The 25870-nt window shown below is 37.3% G+C and overlaps 1 protein-coding gene across 2 annotated transcripts in view; it reads right to left on the bottom strand.

Annotated features, from left to right (window-relative positions):
- Nucleotides 1-5550: 5550 nt before the first annotated feature.
- The window catches only part of LOC128649959 (mothers against decapentaplegic homolog 6), a 75294-nt gene continuing 54974 nt past the window's right edge, over nucleotides 5551-25870 (bottom strand). The window contains exons 2-5 of one of the 2 annotated variants that reach the window (XM_053703540.1): nucleotides 24551-24641; nucleotides 11408-11864; nucleotides 10623-10718; nucleotides 5551-10195 (exon numbers count right to left, since the gene is read on the bottom strand). In XM_053703540.1, coding sequence (XP_053559515.1) covers nucleotides 9660-10195; nucleotides 10623-10718; nucleotides 11408-11828 — 1053 coding nt within the window. In that variant the 5' untranslated portion in view covers nucleotides 11829-11864; nucleotides 24551-24641 and the 3' untranslated portion in view covers nucleotides 5551-9659. Of the gene's footprint in view, nucleotides 10196-10622; nucleotides 10719-11407; nucleotides 11898-24550; nucleotides 24642-25870 lie in introns of both variants that reach the window. The other variant, XM_053703549.1, reaches the window with a different exon arrangement.

The raw sequence follows: 25870 nt of genomic DNA on the forward strand, positions 1-25870 counted from the left end.
CATCGCATATGTTCGCCCGCCGCGGCGAACATGCTATGTTCGCCGGCGAACTATTCGCGACATCACTACTGAAGTCCTGAAGTTAGCATGCATCGGATTTTGCTCACGTGCAAACAATTTACTTTCATCATGTATTATGAGCGCTAACAGGCCCACACAAAAACAAAATATTTAGTGCACCACTTGTAATCTGGCCCATTAAATTTAAGTCCATGTGACCTCAATCACCACCCACTTTCCATGTTTGTTATGTTTTGTTTCGATTTGTGACACAAAAACAAAAATCATAAAAAAATATATACCAATCTGTTGTGCTGTGTTGGGGCTGATTTGTGCAGAGAAAATGAACATCTGTGCCAGTTTGGTTATGGAGATATTGCACATTATACTTTAGCTCATGTGGCCTCAATCTCCGCCCACTTTTCACCCCATGTATTTAAATCAAGAATACAAATATACCATTTATTTGTGCTATGCTCATGCTGATTTGTGCCTTCTTTCTCATTTGTATAATAACAAATCATCCGAATGCCCATGCCTATTAAATTGTGAATACAAATATACTAATTATACAAAAAGAGAGAAGTGCTCAACCTGGGAACAAAAAGCCACATAATAGCTTGTTCTATGGCTAGTTACCACCCAAGAAGCAGCCTCTTTTTGCTCGACATATGCTTTTCACAGAGAAGAACTTTCCTGAAGTATATCAGTCTGATCCTGACTAAACAGTGCAGTCCAGACCCGAAATACCAGGCAATCCCTCTCTGAAGGAGAGAAACCGCAAAACCCCAGATGTAAGTGTTGGCCTCGTCAGTGAGGTGCAGCTATATTCTTCTAGGAACACTAAGCAACGAGTCCACGTCTGGTTTCCTGCATCACCATTTGGGAGACTTGTTTGTGCTGATTTGTGCTGCAAAAACGAACATTCGTGCAGGTTTGGTTTCTGATATATTCTATATTAAATTTTGGACATGTGACCTCAATCTCCACCCACTTTGCAATCCATGTAATACAAATACACCATTCCTTTGTGCTGATTTGTACCACAAAAATAAACGTTTGTTCCAGTTTATTTCTGGAGGTATTGCACATCATATACCATGCGACCTCAATCTCCACCAAAGTTGCACCCCATATAATTAAATTGTGAATTCAAAGATACCATTCGTTTGTGCTGCGTTATGTGCCAGTTTCATTTCTGAAATATTCCTTTTTTATATTTTGGCTTCTGTAACCTCAATCTCCACTCACTTTGCACCCTATGTAATTAAATACAAATATACAAATACAAATATACCATTAGTTTGTGCTGTAAAGATGAACGTATTTGACAGTTTGACTTTCTGAGATATTGCACTTTATATTTAAAGAACATGTGACCTCAATATTCTACCACTTTCCTCCTTATGTAATTAAATTATAAATAAATATACAATTTGTTTGTTATGTTTGCTCTGATTTGTGCTGCAAAAATGAAAGTTTGTGCCAGTTTGGTTTCTGAGATATTAAACATTATATTTTAGTCCACATTACCTCAATCTTCACCCACTATGGTACCCCATATAATTAAATTATGAATACTAAGGTCACATGGCCTAAAATATAATGGCATAAATGTTGTTGTTTTTTGCTGTACAAATCAGGGGAAACACAGGGCAAACAAATTGTATATTTGTATTCACTATTTTATTACAAGGGATGCAAAGTGGATGGATATTGAGGGCACATATTTAAAGTGGAATAGCTCAGAAATCCACCTGACACAAATGATCATTTTTGCTGCACAAATTAGCACAGCTGCAGCACAAACAACTGGTATATTTTCTTTACGATTTAATTAATCATTTCAGAACTTTTTCCACCTTTAATGTGACCTATAAACTGTACAACTCAATTGAAAAACAAACTGAAATCTTTTAGGTAAAGGGAAATAAAAATAAAAAACTAAAATAATATGGTTGCATAAGTGTGAACACCCTTAAACTAATACTTTATTGAAGCACCTTTTGATTTTATTACAGCACTCAGTCTTTTTGGGTATGAGTTTTTCAGCATGGCACATCTTGACTTGGCAAGATTTGCCCACTCTTCTTTGCAAAAACACTCTAAATCTGTCAGAATGCGAGGGCATCTCCTGTGCACAGCCCTCTTCAGATAACCAAGTGTGACGTTACATGTGAATGTATAGACAGATGTGCTAGTGTGTAACCATTGTGTGTAAATGTCTAAAGATAGCAACGTGCAATGAGTACAATATGTGTCAATAATACTTCGAACAACAAAAGAAGTGGAAATTGGATAAAAAAGGGTTTTTACTAAAAACAAATAGAAACAAATAGATAATTGATCTATTGATCCAAATACGTATGGATTGTAAATAATGAAACATACAATATATAAAACAACACAGGTTACATAAATTTAAAAAACAAGTGCATACAACTATATAGTTTAAAACAGAGGCTAGCAAGATTGGCCAATCTAGACAAGCCCCGGGAGAGAAATTGCACAGTACAGGAAAAGACGCTAGTAACTTAGTTCAAAGTCCCAAAACGGTTAATCCAAATATTCATTCGTGATGTAAAAAAATGAAACGAGTCCAAGACGTCTGAGAAGACTGAGGGCGATCCAAAGGCTACGAGGCCTTAGTAGGCTGAAACGCGTAGACTGATTCTGATAACGACATACCAGCCCAAGATTATATTTTGGTGAGCGCATTACCTTTTTCTGTTGTTTAAATTTTTTAGTGTGTGCAGTCCTTGTTCTTTTTTTTTCCCTTCACAGGTACTCTTTCCCGTACTGTGCACTCTCTCTCCCGGGACTTGTCTAGATTGGCCAATCTTGCTAGCCTCTATTTTAAAACTATATAGTTGTATGCACTTGTTTTTTAAATTTATGTAACCTGTGTTGTTTTATATATTGTATGTTTCATTATTTACAATCCATACGTATTTGGATCAATAGATCATTTATCTATTTGTTTCTATTTGTTTTTAGTAAAACCCTTTTTTATCCAATTTCCACTTCTTTTGTTGTTCGAAGTATTATTGACACATATTGTACTCATTGCACATTGCTATCTTTAGACATTTACACACAATGGTTACACACTAGCACATTTGTCTATACATTCACATGTAACGTCACACTTTAGTGTCACACATTGCTACTCCATACATAATTGTACACTATCACTTAAATTTGTTGTATTATTTTCACACACATTTTTTATAATTATTTACTATGTTTTTCACTATTAGCTGGATTCTATACAGTCTCCTCGAGTATACTTTAGCCTAATTATAGGTGCTCCTTCAAACCCCCCTTTTTTGTATATTTCAGAACAAGACTGTTATGCTCTTGTTCCCACTAGAAGTGAGCGTGTATACTCCTGAATAAAAGAAAAATAGAAGACTGCGCCAAAGAAGAAAGATCTCCAAAACCAAACTGGTATAAATGTTCATTTTTACAACACAAATCAGCGCAAACAGATTATTTATTTATATATATATATATATATATATATATATATATATACGGTATATATATATATATATATATATATATATATATATATATATATATACACACACACACACACACACATACACATACACACACATATACATATACACACATACACATATATACACACACATACACACTATTTTACAATTTAATTACCTGGGGTGGAAAATGAGGAGATTAAAAGGGCCAGTAAACCCACCAAATGATGTTATAAAATTCTGCACATAGTGCAGAATTATATAACATTAGCTTAACGCTAGCTTTCTAAAGCAAAGGACTGCACAGATTTTTTCCTACGAGAATTGATTTTACAAAACGACGCTCCTGGCTTTACTGAGCGGGTCTGTTTTTTTACCTAAGCGCATCAGGCAGGCTGTCTAGTCACAGCGTTCCCGATCGCGCTATTAAACTGAATGTAGCTCGCTCCCGCTACCAGACCAGAGCGGGAGCGAGCTACATTCAGTTTAATTGCACAATCGGGCGCGCTGTGACTAGACAGCGTGTCCGATGCGCTTAGGAAAAACACAGACCCGCTATGTAGAGCCAGTAGCAGCGTTCCGTAAAATTAATTTTCGTTGGAAAATATCTGTGCAATCACTTGCTTTAGAAAGCTAGCGCTAAGCTAATGTTATATAATTCTGCACTATGTGCAGAATTATATAACATTATTTGTTGGGTTTACTGGCCCTTTCAGGTCACATGAGATAAAATATAAAGTGCAATATCTCTGAAACAAAACCGGCACAAATGTAGTATTTGCTAGGTGAAAGGCTTTTTGCATGGGATGGAAATAGTGTGCACATTACGAGTTGAAAGTAAACCCGTTCGTTTGAGCACAATCAAATTTAACGTGCGGTGGGCTAGCACAACGTCAGAGCTAACTGTTAAGCAAGACAAAAACGTTGCACAAAACACATCATAAATGCATTTAAAACTATAGCTACACAAATAAAAAATATTTTAGAAAAATGCATTAAAAATGTCATAAGGGCTTAAATATAAGAGGTCTCAGAAAAAATACACTGCAAAGGGCTTTAACATAGAGATACATACATATACATATCTAAATATATATGTGTGTGTTTATGTGTGTACATATGTATTGTGTATATATGTATTTACATACATATATACACATAGAAACACAAATACATATGTATACATAGACACACACACACACATATATATATATATATATATATATATATATGTGTGTGTGTGCGTGTGTGTTTATTGTAGCCCTTTGCAGTCAAGTAGCTGAAACCATGAAAAATCATTTTTATTCAATATTCATATTTAATAAAATGTTTAATTGTGTATGTACTGTAAATATTTTACATTCCAATATCTCTCTCTCTATATATATATATCTTTGGTAGGATAGCCTCATGCTATATCTTTCTGTGAAGAAGTGCCCTTGAACATACCACCCTTCAACATGAGATCATAACCCCTTGTAATAGTCCTGATGCTATCTCCCCTGTAATTCTTTGCTGATTTGAGGGAACAAGAAGCAAGGTGCCTGTTTGCACAATCTTTGGCCCATTCATCTCCATAAAACAATAAGGAAGTCAGAGGCCCCTTCTTTTATCTCTTTTCTTATTCGATCCGTAGGCTGATTAGAGAGGCTTAGACGTGAGGTGCCATCCAATTAACTCTCTGAACTACATTATTCCTGCACTTATAATAGGGGCCAGTAATAACCGTCTCTAGTCTATACCTTTTGGATTTTGCCTATTCCTATGCTCATTAGAGGGGCAAGGAAGCAGGGTGACAGTCTCACAGTCACTATGCTTGTAGTTCAAATAGAGTGACATAGAACCAACGTTTCAGCTTCTATACCCTCCACCCTGACCCCATTTCTTTGGGCATAAAAAAATAAACATAAAGGTATATGCCTCTATATCTTCTGGCTTTACCCCAGCCAAGTGCTCAGTAGAACAGCAAGAACAAAGAAAAGCAACTCTAGCTGGATTGTGAGACTCTGGTGACTGCAGTAAACACTACACACAATTGTAAAACTGTGTATAACAAGAATAATTTATTTGTATATATTAACAGTCTACATTACGGTGCCCCAGTGGTGGCCTCACCCAACCCCTGAGCGTACAGTGTAATCTGGGGCACAGACATGCACTAAAACATGAGAAGAGCTGAAAGGCATATTTCCCAATACAAAGTCAGTAGGTTGAAATCCCTTCCCCTAATAAAAATATATATTAATATAAATATATATATATATATATATATATATATATATATATATATATATATATATATATATATATTAAGTTGATACATACAGTGTGATACATAATCATATAATGTAATAGTCATAATATTTTGCTTTTTAAAATCATTCATTTACTTCTTGAATACATAATAAAACAAATGTTAAAATTCAGCTCAATAGCTTAGTATAGACTTATGAATAAGTACTGCCATCTTGTGGCAGACAGTGATTATGACAGAAGCAAGCTCAGCATGTTTAAGTGGGATTTCTTCTGAAAACCAATTGTACCCTCAAAATCAAGATGTTGTAAATCTCAGTTTATCTGGTACACTTGGAAATAGAGAATCTTTACATCTGTTATTTTTCTAGGATAAAACTTATATTAAAGGGAGATGAAACCCAAAATTTCGCTTTCATAAGTAATGTTCAGGCTTCAATATTTGCTTTGTTCTCTTGGCATCCTTTATTGCAGGCGCAGCAATGCACTATTCGGTGCTAGCTGAACACATTTGTTTAGACAATGACAATAGGCATCTGTGTTCAGATACCAATCAACTAGCTAACTCCAAGTAGTTCATTGCTGCTGAGCCTACCTATGAATGCTTTACAACAAAAGGAAATCAATAGATCAAAGCAAATTAGATGATAGAAGTAAATTGGAAAGATTGGAATATGCTCATTCTGAATCATGAAAGTTTAATTTTTACTTTTCTGTCCCTTTAAATTTTCCACTTAGAGCTTATAAAAAAAATAAAAAAAAATTGATCACTTTGGTTCATATTTTTTGCATTTAAAAAGACTAACCAAACTGATGGACCTTGCTAGTTCTTGGTGACCCAAATTTAGAACTTGGAGATTCTTTGGCATTTGCAAGTTCTTTGAATTGTTACTGAATTTAGACCAAGTCACTGATTCAAATTGCATATAACTAAAACTACTATGTCCATATATTCTATTCATTCATTCACTCATCCTACAAAGCTCAGATTTAAATCATTTTCTAGATAAATTAGGATTTATTACTTTAGATAGAAGTCTAATCTACTAGTGACAACAATTTGGTTATCTAATACCCTACAACTTAAAATCAGCATTTCTTCAGAAAATTAACAAATAAAGATAGATTGGTTTGATGTTATATTATATATATTGACTTGCAACAACTTGTTCATCTCTTCTAACCTGCAAATGTGACCCAATCTTCAGTTATTCCAACTGATCAAATTAAATCCTTCATCATCTGATTTCTCTTATTCACCACCTTGTTAACGTTCTAATTATCCTATTCTTTTGTTCCTCTCTTCACTACTCACTCTCACACTTACTGTATAACTCTTTGTTTTAAAAGTTAACCCTTGTAATGCCACGTAGCCATGATGCTTGCTCCTTTCTACTGAAAACATAATATGCTAATCTGGCCTGTAAATCTGAGGCTATATTTTACAGTCCCTTTTCATGGCACTGGCTTTTCTCTTGAATTTATCTCTTGCTTGGGAGAATTCAAATGTTTCCCTTGACTTTTCACAACATCACTTTTTTTTTAATCAGTCTCCTTCTTCCCCATTTTTCCCTTTTGTTGCAACCATATAATTGCTAGACAAATCAGTATACTGTCCATGCATTTTGTACCTGACTAATAATCCCTAGCAGTAAATAGGTAGATATATTCTCTCTGCACATACATGTCTTTATCCTCATTAAATATATTATAAGCAAAACAGCCAGCAGGGAACAACATGGCATTTTACCATGCCACATCATCACATTATATACTAGAGTATATAAGGATCACCCACTGTAACCTATCACATCCCATGTTAATCGTCTATTACGTGAAATTTCTCTTTACTACACCGGCTCCCTGTTTATTATACCCAAATAGCAGAGCTTAAAGGCACATATAATATGATATTTGTCTATATATATATATTCTTTATTTCTGTCTTTTTTTATTGGAGGCTTATGTACTGAATGAACCATCTTTTGTATGGTTGTGGCAATGTGACTTCTCTAAGCCAATGGAGCTGTAGGGGTTTTCCTTATAAACTAATGAACAATGAATCCTTATGCACATAACACCTATTTCCTGTAAGTTTAAATATAAATTTATGATATAACTTTTTTTCATGCAAAAATATTTGTGAACATAGTATATTGCAACTCTTTCATGGATATAAATATTGGCAGTACATAAAGTGAGATAATTCCGGGTCCCAAAGTCAAGATATTTTGAAATTGTTTGTAATGATTAGAATTAAGATTCAGTTTGATCCCAAAAAAAAAAAAAAAATCCAATAACTTTTGATGCATATTAATAACCATGTGTCACATAGTTCTGAAATATAGCTACATATTTTATAGCTGGTATAATAGCTTACAGGAATAGCCACTCAATATATGTATAAAGCCAGGTGGCTTATTTAGAGTTGAATCCTTACAAAGGTGATAACAGCCATGCAGGAATGGATAAAAGTAGTCAGACGATATGTATGCTGACCAAAGGGTCAATGTGGCTCCCAAGAGTAGTATTCAGGACATATACTCACAGCCAAATGCACTAGCTATGTATATAAATAAAAACTGGTTCTCAAAAGGTATCCAGTAACAACATAAACATCGCAGAGTCAGTACAGGAGCTAGAAGCAGGTAGAAGTAGTTGGCTGTTCTCCACAAAAATAATGAATGGCAATGGGTAGCCATAGAAAATCAGAAGGTGAGAAATCGATGAGACCTCAGATCAGGCCCTGAAGCTCCATTCAGCCATGTTAGATCAGACCCCATTGCCTGGCACTCCTGTCAGCTATGCGCTGATATTGCAATGTAAGATAAGATCCATGACTCTGCAGTCCATGCTAGCCAAATGGCCTCATTTCAGACCCAAGCAGTTAAATGTCCATTGGTTTACATATTGTAGTACAGTTTATTACATATTGTTGAAATACCATTCTGTCCAGTTAACTGGTAGATATAGATAGTTGGCAGAGGAGCTCAGAGCAGTATCCAGTAGATAATAGTTTATATATATATATATATATATATATATATATATATATATATATATATATATACATATATATAAGGCTAATGCAGAGAGGCAAAAAGTACACAAACACACATATTTGGATGGGAACTTGCAATTAAAAATGTGTTGCTGTGAAAAGGATCAGTGAGTGCCGTCTCTTTGCCGCATATCTTTATTATATATGGTGAAGCATGAGCTTAGAGCTATCTACTAGATACATATAATTATATATATCCATTACATACGGACAGATGTGAGATATAGATGGCAGAGCAGGCACAGCAGCTTATAGCAGTATCCAATAGATATAGATGGCTTGGCTGGTGTAAGAACTCCTAGTAATGTCCAGTAGATATTGGGAGAGCCAGTGTATTAGTAGAGGCATCCAATTGATATGTATACATGGCAGCCCTTATGAGGGAGCTCAAGAGTAGTATTCAGGAAGGATATTGGCAGAGAGGACAGAGCCAGTGCAGGAACACTACGTGGTAGATAAGTATAAATATCTCTATTAATGGCATTATGATTATGCCTTGATTATGATGATAATGATGATGAAGTCTGGATACTGTGGTTGTATTGGATGATTAGTTCAGAGCAATTTCCAGTAGATATTTATAAATAGGATGGCACAATGTACTCTACTTCTGTTATGAATGATGAAGTCTGGCTACTGTAATCGCTTACAGCTGTGCAAGATGATAGATTTTGGATATTATGTCTATTTGCGTGATTGTGCCGATGATGGATTATGTATACTGTGGTTGATAAAACTGGTAAAATTAATTTCCAAATGTTATATATCATTTCAAAATGTAGTTGGCTTTTAAGTGAACTGGATAATGAAAATAATTTCCTGAAGTTGTTTATAGTTGCTCATCTCGGTCTATTGAGAAGAATTTCCAGCCAGCAGGGGCAGGAGGTGATGAACTGGCGAGAATAGCAGGACCCCCAGCCCTTGGCAAAGCTGATACGCACACTATGGGGGTCACAAGGCCCATCGCCCAGGGCTGAACAGCCAGAAAGGCTTAGTGCCCGCTCTGCATCAAATACTTTAATTGAGTAGCCTGACAACACTTTGTAGACTAGCTGACCACGGGTATTTATTGGGGCTAAAGTGGGCGAATTGATGAAGATGGGATGATCACTGCGGTTATATACCCACACTCCATCTACTTCACGGCTTAGAATCACTCCTTGCCCGATCTTCACTCGTGTACGCTTGACTGCCTCGTTACGGGACTCTGAGCCCAGATGTCCCAGACAGAAACCACTTCCCTTGGGCAGGTCATGGAAAATATGGATAGATGGTTCACTCACATTGTAGAGACGTCCCACTCGGGTCCGGTGCTCCCAGTAGGCTAATTTGCACCAGTAGCTATCCCTGTTAGTGCTTCTGGAAAGAGTGGTATCTACAAAAACAGAAAGAAAAACAGAGTATTTAAAACAAAGAAACAGACCAGATAAGCAAAGTATGAGTGAGAGAGAGAGATAGAAGTAATATAGAGAAAGAAAGATATATAGTGAAAAAGAGCATTTTGAAAAAATAAACATAAATAAAAGAATATGTAGAGAGAGACAGAGAGACAAAGAGATAGAAAGAAAGGAAGGGAAGAAAGGAAGGGAAGAAAGAAGGGAAGGGAAGAAAGAAAGAATGAAAGAAAATATTATAATATAAGTATACAGAGGCAGGTTTACATTTCTAAACAGAACCATTATATAGCTCACACAATTTCTGTTTGTATCATTCATCTTGAGTCCCCCCCATGTCCCATCGATTAGGGCACATGCACACAAACATACAATGCTTTATTCAAGTCCTCTCTCATGTTAACTCACCTTGCCAGCCTCGGACATTTGGATGATAGCTGTAGGATTCTGTCAGAGCCGGCCTAGTAGGCTCCCTGACTTTGCAGGATAATGGGGGAGGCTCATCTGGAAAATATAGAGTGGGTTATTTGAGACTGCAGACAGAAAGTCTATGAAGTAATAATGCCAGATAGAAAAATACAGCTACAGACAAAGAAAGGCACCTCATCCAGACAGGAACTGGGCATTATAGTCAATCTAATAAACCTAATTTAAGACACGAATAGGCAGCTAGTATAGCCCTAAGGGTGCACAGCTAAATAGAGGTGGAATAACATTAGTGACAGGCTCACACTTATCCCTTCATTAACCTTACACACTTTTTAAGCCAGTGTTTTTCAAGTAACCTCAATAAGCCTGGTAAGGACCAGAAAGCCCATCTTGCTTACTTATATCTGAAGTGCTTTTTGTGTTCCACATAAATTGCGTAGTTATTTATTCTCAGGCTGTGTTCCTTCTTTATTGCAGTCAATCAAATATTAATAAAACTACTGTTCATATTGGAGTGTTTATAGTCTAAATTAATGTTTTTACATTTTAGTGTTCAGTTTAAAAAAAATAAATCACTCATTCACTCCGTTAGATTTTGTCACTATTTAACCCCCATGACATACTTTTTAAATATTTCCAACTATGGCTGCTCACATTCTCTGTCACTGCTTTACCTGTGCTAAGATGGGAAGGTGTTTTATGGTTTGTTGGGGGTACCTGAGGACTGTTATTTGGTAATCCCCATCCACTAATGTTCTACAAACCTGGAGCTGAAAGCCGACTGAAGTGGTAAGGGTTGCAGCAGAGCAAGCCCCCGTCAGTATTCTTCTTCCAGTAGGCCTCACATTCAAGTAGCCTCTTCAGTTCGCCAGCTTGCCTCAAGTCAGGCCAACGGTAGAGTCTGCAGAGGAGCACATGAGGAGCTAGCCCCTGCTTCCCTGCCCTGGAATCCCATGGGACCCAGACACAACCACAATCCCACCGCCCCTTGCACTCCACTGCTTCTGCCAGCTGCCAAAGCTGCTCATCCTTCAGCTTCTTGAAGAGCTGGTGTGCCACTTGCCGGAGGGCGTTCTGGAGATCGTCGGGGTTGGGGGACGCCCCTTCCCCCTGTCCCCTATTTGGCGTTGTGCAGCGCTGCCTCCAAAGCTTCCTTGTAGAAACAGAACGACGGGTTCGGAACATAAGATGGAACCAGGAATTCTGCTCAGATGGGATACTCTGTGTTGCAAACACAAGGGTGTCAAATGGGTGCTGAGAATGAGAAGCATATAGTGTTTTACTGAAATGCTGAAATGCTTTAGTTGCGTATGTAGTTTTCAAAATATGTTAATGGGACAGAAAGGTCAAACTTGAAATGTACATAGGTGCATTTCAATTTTACATATACATTTTTTTGCAATATACTTTCAATTGCAAAGCTGCTTCTAGTAAAGGTTATTACCATTTTACAGCAGCAAATGCACATATGCTCTAAGGGCTGTGCACCCGTATTCAAGCTCAGAAAGTCAGAAATGGTTTGTATGACACAAATTATGTCTTCACAGACGCAATACACATCACAAGCAGCTCTCAGAGCTTGAATACTGGTACATTGGCATATGTGCATATGCCTCTAAAAAAAAAACAGTAATACATTTTACTAGAAGCATTTTTCCTACAGGAAGTATACTGCAAAAATGCTTATATTTAAAATTGAGAGCTTTCTATCCCTTTAAGTTGAGATACTATGTTGTTCATTATTGTAGGAAAGACCCATAACTGCATTCTACCAGAGTGAGAGACTATTAATGCACATCATATAAACAAATGCTGCAATGGATACATTATTTTAGAACTAAATATGTAGCAAGAAAACACAACTAGTGTTCATTACAGCGTCCCTTTAAGTAACCGTTTGCATCTCATGTTTTTTCCAAATCATCATTGCGTTGGTTCTATTTCATGGGATTATTTAATTGAATGTAAAATCCCTGTTTCTATTATTCTGGAATTTTTCAGATACTGACAGGCTTTATACAAATGTTTAAACAAACTAAAAAAGTGTGTTCCAAAGTAGACTACTTAAAAAAACAATTTTGTAGAAAATCAATTTAAAAGTTTATAAATAAATTTAATTTAGTAAACACTTATACATTCTAAATAAAAAGCATATTTGCAAAATTCTAGTTAAAATAATAAAACCACGAGTGGTTATTTAGATTGTTCAAATATCCAAAATGAACTGAGAAGAGAATGAACTCAGCAGTGATGGGTAAAGTCATTAGGGTTGCCACCATTCTTGGAAGAAAATACCGGCCATGCTAATTAACATAATTTTGCAAAAATAATTAAACAGCATAACTCAAAAACTAAAGCTGATAGGACTGATTTTAAATGCTCATTTGTTTATAACTAGTACTCACACTCAGAATAAGTTTCACTTTGACAGAGACTTTCTTTCAATATTTATTCTTTATTTTCTACATTGACATGGACCTTAAAAAACATAATTTATGTAAGAATTTACCTGATAAATTAATTTCTTTCATATCAGCAAGAGTCCATGAGCTAGTGACGTATGGGATATACAATCCTACCAGGAGGGGCAAAGTTTCCCAAACCTTAAAATGCCTATAAATACACCCCTCACCACACCCACAATTCAGTTTAACGAATAGCCAAGAGTGGGGTGAAAAAAAGGAGCGAAAGCATCAAAAAAATAAGGAATTGGAATAATTGTGCTTTATACAAAAAAATCATAACCACCACAAAAAAAGGGTGGGCCTCATGGACTCTTGCTAATATGAAAGAAATGAATTTATCAGGTAAGTTCTTACATAAATTATGTTTTCTTTCATGTAATTAGCAAGAGTCCATGAGCTAGTGACGTATGGGATAGCAGATACCCAAGATGTGGAACTTCCACGCAAGAGTCACTAGAGAGGGAGGGATAAAATAAAGACAGCCAATTCCGCCCAAAAAATAATCCACAACCCAAATCAAAAAGTTTTAATCTTATAATGAAAAAAACCCTGAAATTATAAGCAGAAGAATCAAACTGAAACGGCTGCCTGAAGTACTTTTCTACCAAAAACTGCTTCAGAAGAAGAGAAAACATCAAAATGGTAGAATTTAGTAAAAGTATGCAAAAAAGACCAAGTTGCTGCTTTGCAAATCTGATCAACAGAAGCTTCATTCCTAAATGCCCAGGAAGTAGAAACTGACCTAGTAGAATGAGCCATAATCCTTTGAGGCGGGGATTTACCCAACTCTACATAAGCATGATGAATCAAAGACTTTAACCAAGACGCCAAAGAAATGGCAGAAGCCTTCTGACCTTTCCTAGAACCAGAAAAGATAACAAATAGACTAGAAGTCTTTCTGAAATCTTTAGTAGCTTCAACATAATATTTCAAAGCTCTAACTACATCCAAAGAATGTAAAGATCTCTCCAGAGAATTCTTAGGATTAGGACACAATGAAGGGACAACAATTTCTCTACTAATGTTGTTAGAATTCACAACTTTAGGTAAAAATTTAAATGAAGTCTGCAACACCGCCTTATCCTAATGAAAAATCAGAAAAGGAGATTCACAAGAAAGAGCAGATAACTCAGAAACTCTTCTAGCAGAAGAGATGGCCAAAAGGAACAAAACTTTCCAGGAAAGTAATTTAATATCCAGAGAATACATAGGTTCAAACGGAAGAGCCTGTAAAGCCCTCAGAACCAAATTGAGACTCCAAGGAGAAGAAACTGACTTAATGACAGGCTTGATTCGAACCAAAGCCTGTACAAAAGAATGAATATCAGGATGATTAGCAATCTTTCTGTGAAAAAGAACCGAAAGAGCAGAGATTTGTCCTTTCAAGGAACTTGCAGACAAACCCTTATCCAAACCATCTTGAAGAAATTGTAAAATTCTAGGAATTCTAAAAGAATGCCAAGAGAATTTATGTGAACAACACCAAGAAATGTAAGTCTTCCAGACTCGGTAATAGATCTTCCTAGACACAGATTTACGATCCTGTAACATAGTATTAATCACTGAATCAGAGAAACCTCTATGACTAAGTATTAAGCGTTCAATCTCCATACCTTCAAATTTAATGATTTGAGATCCTGATGGAAAAATGGGCCTTGAGATAGAAGGTCTGGCCTTAACGGAAGTGTCCAAGGTTGGCAACTTGCCATCCGAACGAGATCCGCATACCAAAACCTGTGCGGCCATGAAGTACCAGAAGTACAAACGAACGCTCCATTAGGATTTTGGAAATCACTCTTGGAAGAGGAACTAGAGGCGGAAAGATATAAGCAGGTTGATAATTCCAAGGAAGTGACAACGCGTCCACTGCTTCCGCCTGAGGATCCCTGGATCTGGACAGATACCTGGGAAGTTTCTTGTTTAGATGAGAGGCCATCAGATCTATTTCTGGAAGCCACCAGATTTGTACAATCTGAAGAAAAACCTCTGGGTGAAGAGACCATTCGCCCGGATGTAAAGTCTGGCGACTGAGATAATCCGCTTCCCAATTGTCTATACCTGGGATGTGAACCGCAGAAATTAGACAGGAGCTGGATTCCGCCCATACAAGTATCTGAGATACTTCTTTCATAGCCTGAGGACTGTGAGTCCCCCCTTGATGATTGACATATGCCACAGTTGTGACATTGTCTGTCTGAAAACAAATAAACGATTCTCTCTTCAGAAGAGACCAGAACTGAAGATCTCTAAAAATCGCACGGAGTTCCAAAATATTGATTGATAAGCTCGCCTCCTGAGATTCCCAAACCCCCTGCGCTGTCAGAGATCCCCATACAGCTCCCCAACCTAAAAGACTCGCATCTGTTGAGATCACAGTCCAGGTTGGACGAAGAAAAGAGGCCCCTTGAACTAAACAATGGTGATCCAACCACCAAGTCAGAGAAGAATGAACATTGGGATTTAAGGATATTAATTGTGATATCTTTGTATAATCCCTGCACCATTGATTCAGCATACAAAGCTGGAGAGGTCTCATGTGAAAACGAGCAAAAGGGATCGCGTCCGATGCAGCAGTCACGAGACCTAAAATTTCCATGCATAAAGCTACCGAAGGGAAAGATTGAGACTGAAGGTTTCGACAAGCTGAAACCAATTTCAGACGTCTCTTTTCTGTAAGAGACAAAGTCATGGACACTGAATCTATTTGGAAACCTAAAAAGGTTACCCTTGTATGAGGAATCAAGGAACTCTTTGGTAAATTGATCCTCCAACCATGTCTTTGAAGAAACAACACAAGTTGATTCGTGTGAGATACTGCAGAATGTAAAGACTGAGCAAGTACCAAGATATCGTCCAAATAAGGAAATACCGCAATACCCTGCTCCCTGATTACAGAGAGAAGGGCACCGAGAACCTTCGAAAAGATCCTTGGGGCTGTAGCTAGACCAAAAGGAAGAGCAACAAACTGGTAATGCTTGTCTAGAAAAGAGAATCTCAGGAACTGATAATGATCCGGATGAATTGGAATATGAAGATATGCATCCTGTAAGCCTATTGTGGACATATAATGCCCTTGCTGAACAAAAGGCAGAATAGTCCTTATAGTCACCATCTTGAATGTTGGTATCCTTACATAACGATTCAATATTTTTAGATCCAGAACTGGTCTGAAAGAATTCTCTTTCTTTGGAACAATGAACAGATTTGAATAAAACCCCAGGCCCCGTTCCAGAACTGGAACTGGCATAATTACCCCAGCTGACTCCAGATCTGAAACACATTTCAGAAACGCTTGAGCCTTCACTGGGTTTACTGGAATGCGTGAAAGAAAAAATCTTCTCACAGGCTGTCTTACCTTGAAACCTATTCTGTACCCTTGTGAAACAATGTTCTGAATCCAAAGACTTTGAATCGAATTGATCCAAACATCTTTGAAAAATCGTAACCTGCCCCCTACCAGCTGAGCTGGAATGAGGGCTGCACCTTCATGCGCATTTGGGAGCTGGTTTTGACTTTCTAAAAGGCTTGGATTTATTCCAGACTGGAGAAGGTTTCCAAACGGAAACTGTTCCTTTAGAGGAAGGGTCAGGCGTTTGTTCCTTATTCTGACGAAAGGAACGAAAACGATTAGCAGCCCTATATTTACCTTTAGATTTTTTTATCCTGAGGTAAAAAGGCTCCCTTCCCCCCAGTAACAGTAGAAATTATAGAATCTAACTGAGAACCAAACAATTTATTACCTTAGAAAGAAAGAGAAAGCAATGTTGACTTAGAAGTCATATCTGCATTCCAAGACTTAAGCCATAAAGCTCTTCTAGCTAAAATAGCTAAAGACATATACCTGACATCAATTCTAATGATATCGAAAATGGCATCACACATAAAGTTATTAGCATGTTGAAGGAGTTTAATAATGCTATAAACATTATGGTCTGACACTTGTTGCGCTAAAGCCTCCAACCAGAAAGTTGAAGCTGCAGCAACATCAGCCAAAGAAATAGCAGGTCTAAGAAGATTACCTGAACATAAATAAGCCTTCCTTAAAAAGGATTCAAGATTTCTATCTAAAGGATCTTTAAACTAAGTACTATCTGCCGTAGGAATAGTAGTACGTTTAGCAAGAGTAGAAATAGCCCCTTCAACTTTGGGGATTTTATCCCAAAACTCTAATCTGTCAGCTGGCAAAGGGAACAATTTCTTAAACCTTGGAGAAGGAGTAAATGAAGTACCCAGACTATTCCATTCCCTAGAAATTACTTCTGAAATAGCATCAGGAACTGGAAAAACTTCTGGAATAACCACAGGAGGTTTAAAAACTGTATTTAAACGCTTAGTAGTTTTAATATCAAGAGGTCTGTGAAAAGAAAGCAAAGACAGGCGCAGCCCAATTCAAGTGTAGTATTCTTTAATTCAGTGTAAGTGCACACATACAAATGGCTACTTACAAGAGGCACAAATAAAATCTGCATATAAAGGTATCTTTACATCCAAACTGTGTTATGATATAACATACAGCTATGAAACAAACTCTACGCGTTTCGTCTGAGGACGCCCAGACTTTCTCAAGAGATGAAAAATTAGAAGTGTTGCAAGCATGGTGCCTACCGGCTTTATAAAAGGGACCATTAATTGCATGATTAGTTACCAGCCAGTCAGAGTGTGGTGATACTGATTGGCAGGTGAGCTTGTTAAAGCTTTGCATTATTGTATGTTTGAAAAACATATAGGATTTGTTCAGTGTTACCACCTTGAATGCTATAGTAAACATTAAAATATGAACATAGATAAGAAAATAGACAATAAACTTTATGTTAAAAAACCTTGTTTGTTAAAAACTAGAAAGAATCTTAAAAACAATTTGTAGTTGTATACACTAAAATTAAAAATCTGATATTGTGTTTTTTGAAAAAAAAAAAAAAAAAAAATGTTTTTTTAAAAATAAAGCTACATGAAAGCTTGCAGGTCTAATTCTAGGTTTAGACCTGATGGTTGCATGGTGTTAAGTTGGTAAATCCACCATGATTCTCTGCGTCTGAGTGTTAGAAGCCTGTTTGGAAATATATTGGGGGGTATCCAGTCTATGACTTGGATTTTAAGGGATGCAGGATTTGAATTATGATGTAATTTGAAATGTTCTGGCACACTGTGTGTCATGAGGCCATTTTTTATATTATTGACATGTTCTCCCAGCCTTGTACGTATATTTCTTTTGGTTCTTCCTATGTAAATCAAATTGCAGCTGCATTTTAGCAAGTAAACTACATATGCAGCTGCAATTTGATTTACATAGGAAGAACCAAAAGAAATATACGTACAAGGCTGGGAGAACATGTCAATAATATAAAAAATGGCCTCATGACACACAGTGTGCCAGAACATTTCAAATTACATCATAATTCAAATCCTGCATCCCTTAAAATCCAAGTCATAGACTGGATACCCCCCAATATATTTCCAAACAGGCTTCTAACACTCAGACGCAGAGAATCATGGTGGATTTACCAACTTAACACCATGCAACCATCAGGTCTAAACCTAGAATTAGACCTGCAAGCTTTCATGTAGCTTTATTTTTAAAAAAACATTTTTTTTTTTATTTTTTTTTTTTTCAAAAAACACAATATCAGATTTTTAATTTTAGTGTATACAACTACAAATTGTTTTTAAGATTCTTTCTAGTTTTTAACAAACAAGGTTTTTTAACATAAAGTTTATTGTCTATTTTCTTATCTATGTTCATATTTTAATGTTTACTATAGCATTCAAGGTGGTAACACTGAACAAATCCTATATGTTTTTCAAACATACAATAATGCAAAGCTTTAACAAGCTCACCTGCTAATCAGTATCACCACACTCTGACTGGCTGGTAACTAATCATGCAATTAATGGTCCCTTTTATAAAGCCGGTAGGCACCATGCTTGCAACACTTCTAATTTTTCATCTCTTGAGAAAGTCTGGGCGTCCTCAGACGAAACGCGTAGAGTTTGTTTCATAGCTGTATGTTATATCATAACACAGTTTGGATGTAAAGATACCTTTATATGCAGATTTTATTTGTGCCTCTTGTAAGTAGCCATTTGTATGTGTGCACTTACACTGAATTAAAGAATACTACACTTGAATTGGGCTGCGCCTGTCTTTGCTTTCTTTTCACAGACTACTACCTACTGGAGGTGTTTGGAGAATACACCCCCCTTTGTCTCAGGCAGCGCTCATCACTACAGTGACACAGGAAGCAGACTATCACTGACACCTGCAACACGCTATTACAGTGGATCTACTTCCTGCTCAACAGAGCAACCGGCTTTTCTACAGCTCACAGACTTAACCCAGGAACGTAAGCGCCCCTCTGTTTTTCAGTTTTTCTGTTTTTAATATCAAGAGGACTAGACTCCTCCATATCTAAAGCAATCAACACTTCCTTAAGTAAAGAACGAATAAACTCCATCTTAAATAAATATGAAGATTTATCAGTGTCAATATCTGAGGTAGAATCTTCTGAATCAGATAGATCCACATCAGAAATAGATAAGTCAGAATGATGGCGGTCATTTAAAAATTCATCTGAAATATGTGAAGTTTTAAAAGACCTTTTACGTTTAGCAGAAGGAGGAATAACAGACAGAGCCTTCCGAATAGATTTAGAAACAAATTCTTTAACATTAACAGGAACATCCTGAACATTAGATGTTGAAGGAACAACAACAGGTAATGGATTATTACTAATGGAAATACTATCTGCGTTTGAAAGCTTATCATGACAAGTATCACAAACAACAGCCGGAGGAACAGTTACCAAAAGTTTACAACAAATGCACTTAGCTTTGGTAGAACCGACATCAGGCAGCGTCTTTCCAGAAGTAGATTCTGATCCAGGGTCAGGTAATGACATCTTGCAATATGTAAAAGAAAAAACAACATATAAAGCAAAATTATCAAATTCCTTAAATGGCAGTTTCAGGAATGGGAAAAAATGCAAAATGAAACAAGCTTCTAGAAAACCAGAAGCAACTGAATAGTGAGAGTGAAATAGTGTGAAAAAAACTGGCGCCAAGAATGACGGCCATATTTTTGGCACCAAGAATGACGCCCATATTTTTTGGCGCCAAAAAAACGTCCGCAATACACATACATCAAAAATGACAAAATTACATAAAAACTTCCGGCGCCAACAATGACAAAATGTTTTGCGCCAAAAAACTCTCGCGCCAAAAATGACGCAATAAATAGAAGCATTTTCTGCACCCGCAAGCCTAACAGCCCACAATTTTTGAAAAAAAGTCAATTGAAAATTTAAGGTAAGAAAAATGAAATTTATATGCATTTTCCCAAAAAATGAAACTGACAGTCTGAATGAAGGAATACTGATTATCCTGAATCATGGCAAATATAAGTTTAAACACATATATTTAGAACTTTACATATAAAGTGCCCAACCATAGCTTTGAGTGTCATAAATAGAAATAAGACTTACTTACCCTAAGACACTCATCTACATATAGTAGATAGCCAAACCAGTACTGAAACGAGAATCAGTAGAGGTAATGGTATATAAGAGTATATCGTCGATCTGAAAAGGGAGGTAGGAGAAGAAATCTCTACGACCGATAACAGAGAACCTATGAAATAGATCCCCTAGAGGAAGACCATTGTATTCAAATAGGCAATACTCTCTCACATCCCTCTGACATTCATTGCACTCTGAGTGGAAAACCGGGCTTCAGCCTGCTGCGAAGCGCATATCAACGTAGAATCAAGCACAAACTTACTTCACCACCTCCATGGGAGGCAAAGTTTGTAAAACTGAATTGTGGGTGTGGTGAGGGGTGTATTTATAGGCATTTTAAGGTTTGGGAAACTTTGCCCCTCCTGGTAGGAATGTATATCCCATACGTCACTAGCTCATGGACTCTTGCTAATTACATGAAAGAAATACTGGCCGTGTCGGTAAAATACCGGCTGGGTGGCAACCCTAAAATTTATACATGTATTCTAGAAACATTAACTAGAGAAGGAACCAATACACTCTGAATGGTTTTAAAGCTCTTCAAGGCTGCACTGCAATCCCCAAAAATTATATCACAAAGACATTGCTGGATTTCTAATTAACTCAATTTTGCTGACAAAGCTCTAAACCAGCCCCAAGTGGGAGGAGCGAAACGCGTCCATGTGAAGCATGACATTATTGCACGCTATAGTTAATGGAAGCCTAAATGAAAGAGAGGCAGGCTAATAACATAAGGTGTTCGCCAACAGAGTGGGAGTATTGCAGGCAAAAGGGCTCTACAGGTATATGTTAGAGCATTTAGCTGAAGAGTCAAGGAGGTACCTGTTGACAGAATTGCCTGGATCACACACGAGGATGAAGAAGATGCACAGGCAATATAGGGCCAGATTACAAATGGATCGCAAAATTGCGCTCCACTCATAATATGAGCTCACATTCCATGGCATGGAATCTTTGCGCTCAATAGAGCGCACTTCCATAGTCTCAATTGGGAGCCTCGTTCTCTACCGGTGGTTTTATTATGTTAACTAAAGTTTGGCAAATATGGTTTTTATTAAGAATGTGAAGTGTTTACTTAATTTTATATATAAACTTTTTAAATTTATTTTCTACAATAATTTGATTTTTTTTGGTAGTTTGCTTTGGAGCACACTTTTTTTAAGATTGTTTAATAATTTGGGTGATACATGGAGACAATGCCACCCTAAGATTTGCTATACTACTTGATTATAAGGGAATTGTGTGATTATTGTATACACATTTTTGGCAAGTTAAAGTGTATTTAATGATATAAAAAAGTTGCCATATTTTACAGTTCTCTAATAATATATTTAGTTTAAAATGTATTACTAAAGAAACAGTAAAACAAAATAAAACTCATGATTCAGATTAAACATGCAATTTTAAACAACTTTCCAATTTACATCTATTATCTAATTTGCTTCATTCTCTTTGTATTCTTTGTTGAAAAGCATACCTAGGTTGGCTCAGGAGCAGAATGTACTGCTGTGAGTTAGCTGCTGATTAGTAGCTGCACATATATACCTCTTGTCACTGGCTCACCAGATGTGCTCATCTAGCTCACTGTAGTGCATTGCTATCAAGATAATTAAGCAAATCTGATCACAGAAGTTAATCGGAAATTTGTTTAACCCCTTAACGACCAAGGACGTACGCCACACGTCCTCAAAAAAAATGCAGTTAATGACCGAGGACGTGTGGCGTACGTCCTTGGTCTGGAAAGCAGCTGGAAGCGATCCTGCTCGCTTCCAGCTGCTTTCCGGTTATTGCAGTGATGCCTCGATATGGAGGCATCCTGCAATAACCCCCCTTGGCTATCCGATGCAGAGAGAGCCACTCTGTGGCCCTCTCTGCACCGGACATCGATGGCCGGTATCGTTGGTGGGTGGGAGCCGACTTGGGAGGCGGGTGGGCGGCCATCGGTGAGATCTGGAAGGTGGAGGGGGGCGGAGCCTTCAGGGGCACGCACGGGCGCGCGCGCGTGCACGGGGGGTAGCGGGCGGGGCGCGTGCACGGGGCGGGAGCGGGTGGGAACCGCTACACTACAGAAAAAAATGTAAAAGTAAAATGTCAAATAAAATTAAATACTTATTTTTTCCAAAGCATCTAAGGGATCTGGAAGGGGTGGGGGGTTGGTATTGGGGGAGGGGGGGAAGCTACACTACAGAAAAGGGACATTTTTTTTATAAAAAAAGCATATTATTCACTAAAATGGGTACTGGCAGACAGCTGCCAGTACCCAAGATGGCGCACATTAAGTCAGAGGGGGAGGGTTAGAGAGCTGTTTGGTGGGGGATCAGTGAGGTTGGGGGCTAAGGGGGATCCTACACAGAAGCATATGTAAATATGCAAAAAAAATGCACAAAAAAGCCCAAATTTTCCTTTTATTTTAGTACAGGCAGAGTTTCTGCCAGTACTTAAGATGGCGGGGACATTTGTGGGGTAGGGGAGGGAAGAGAGATGTTTGGGAGGGATCAGGGGGTCTGATGTTTCAGGTGGGAGGCTGATCTTTACACTAAAGCTAAAATTAACCCTGCAAGCTCCCTACAAGCTACCTAATTAACCCCTTCACTGCTAGCCATAATACACGTGTGATGCGCAGCGCCATTTAGCAGCATTCTAATTACCAAAAAGCAACGCCAAAGTCATATATGTCTGCTATTTCTGAACAAAGGGGATCCCAGAGAAGCATTTACAACCATTTGTGCCATAATTGCACAAGCTGTTTGTAAATGATTTCAGTGAGAAACCTAAAATTGTGAAAAATTTAACGTTTTTTTTAATTTGATCGCATTTGGCGGTGAAATGGTGGCATGAAATATACGAAAATGGGCCTAGATCAATACTTGGGGTTGTCTACTACACTACACTAAAGCTAAAATTAACCCTAGAAGCTCCCTACATGCTCCCTAATTAACCCCTTCACTGCTGGGCATAATACACGTGTGGTGCGCAGTGGCATTTAGCGGCCTTCTAATTACCAAAAAGCAATGCCAAAGCCATATATGTCTAATATTTCTGAACAAAGGGGATCCCAGAGAAAAATTTACAACCATTTATGCCATAATTACACAAGCAGTTTGTAAATAATTTCAGTGAGAAACTGAAAATTTGTGAAAAAAATTGTGAAAAAGTGAACGATTTTTTGTATTTGATCGCATTTGGCGGTGAAATGGTGGCATGAAATATACCAAAATGGGCCTAGATCAATACTTTGGGATGTCTGCTAAAAAAAAATATATACATGTCAATGGATATTCAGGGATTCCTGAAAGATATCAGTGTCCCAATGTAACTAGCGCTAATTTTGAAAAAAAAATGGTTTGAAAATAGCAAAGTGCTACTTGTATTTATGGCCTTATAAGTTACAAAAAAAGCAAAGAACATGTTAACATTTGGTATTTCTAAACTCAGGACAAAATTTAGAAACTATTTAGCATGGGTGTTTTTTGGTGGTTGTAGATATGTAACAGATTTTGGGGTTCAAAGTTAGAAAAAGTGTGTTTTTTTCCATTTTTCCTCATATTTTATAATTTTTTTTATAGTAAATGATAAGATATGATGAAAATAATGGTATTTTTAGAAAGTCCATTTAATGGCGAGAAAAACGGTATATAATATGTGTGGGTACAGTAAATGAGGAAGAGGAAAATTTCAGCTAAACACAAACACCGCAGAAATGTAAAAATAGCCTTGGTCCCAAACGGACAGAAAATGGAAAAGTGCTCTGGTCACTAAGGGGTTAAAGTTGTATGCTCATAAATCATTAAAGAAAAATGTTGGATTTTGTGCCCCTTTTGTATTTCAAATATATAGATGATGAAAAAGTGTAAAAAATTGTTTCACTTAAACAAAGCACTAAAAAATGACAGTCACTCAGTATTTATGCAGGCTTTGAGCAGTCACTCACCTCAAGTATCAGAGTCAGGTATAGTGGGAGTTCAGAATAATACGAGATCAGCCATTTTGTCTGATGTTAATTCAAGGTCTCCATATCATTTCTACAAAATATAAGTGAATATATAATAGAATTCAAAACTACAAAAAAAGTGTATTAGATGATGTACCATATATATGTAAGGCTTTGTCACCTGTTTCTCTATATAATAAAGTTATTTTTAAACAAACTTTTTTGTACAGAATTTTAAACCTCCACATCCTACTTTTAAAAACTAAGTAAAGCAGACAAACAACACCTGCAAGAAATACTTACAACTACCATATCCTCTCCCTACATATCACTGGCGAGTACACTACCCCATTGTTTCCTCACTTATAAATTGCAGGTCGACTCTCCCCATAAACCACTGACAAGTCCTCTACCCCAGCTCTTTTACTGTCCCTGGACAAGGCCTTCACCGCATCCTTTCCTAATCTACAAATGGCAGGTCCTCTATTCCATCCACTCCCCATATACCACTGACAAGTTCACTGCCCCATTTCTCCTCACGTATGAATGTCAGGTTCCCTGGACCATCCTCTTCTCATATACCCCTGACCGATCCACTACCACCATATTCTCCTCACATACCACTTCAAGCCCCCTAACCCATCCCCTACAGACTTACCACTGGTAGTTCCCCTACCCTTTCCTTATTTACCCATGACAAGTCCACCATTCCATCCTCTTAACGGGCCATGGGCAGGCTCACTACCCCATCCCTTCCTCACTGACATGTTCTTAACCTCTTCCACATGTCCACTACCCTATCCGCTCTGCAAATACCACAAACAGGTCCATCATGCCACTGTATCAATATAACACTCCATTCACTCCCCTCTTCGACTAGCCAGTACAACAGTCTAATCCTCTCTTTACAAAACACAAGCTGACACTTCACTTTTAACTTATATGTGTATTAATATTGGAATATTTGTTTATATCTCTGAAAGCATCTGTATGTTTGAGGGGTCTACCGATTTTGTCTGCTATCAAATCTCTGGCATCATCCAATGTTTACTAGCTGCAGAAAGATTGTTGACATATGTTTGAGGGATCTGAGACCCAAGGATATGTACTACTGTTAGATTGCTTAGTTATACCTCTGCCCAAAAAACAAACTAAGTTGTTTCTTGAAGCATATGATATATGACACATTTGTCTGAAGAAAAGTCTTGATGCACCTTATGTGCTGTTTAAATGCCCAAACTACCACTCTCTAATATATTGATTGAAGGTTCAGAAATTCTGTTGACCTACTGACCTTGCTTGTGTAAATTTTGACATAAA

This window comes from Bombina bombina, chromosome 1 (assembly GCF_027579735.1).
Source record: "Bombina bombina isolate aBomBom1 chromosome 1, aBomBom1.pri, whole genome shotgun sequence".
Lineage (NCBI taxonomy): Eukaryota > Metazoa > Chordata > Amphibia > Anura > Bombinatoridae > Bombina > Bombina bombina.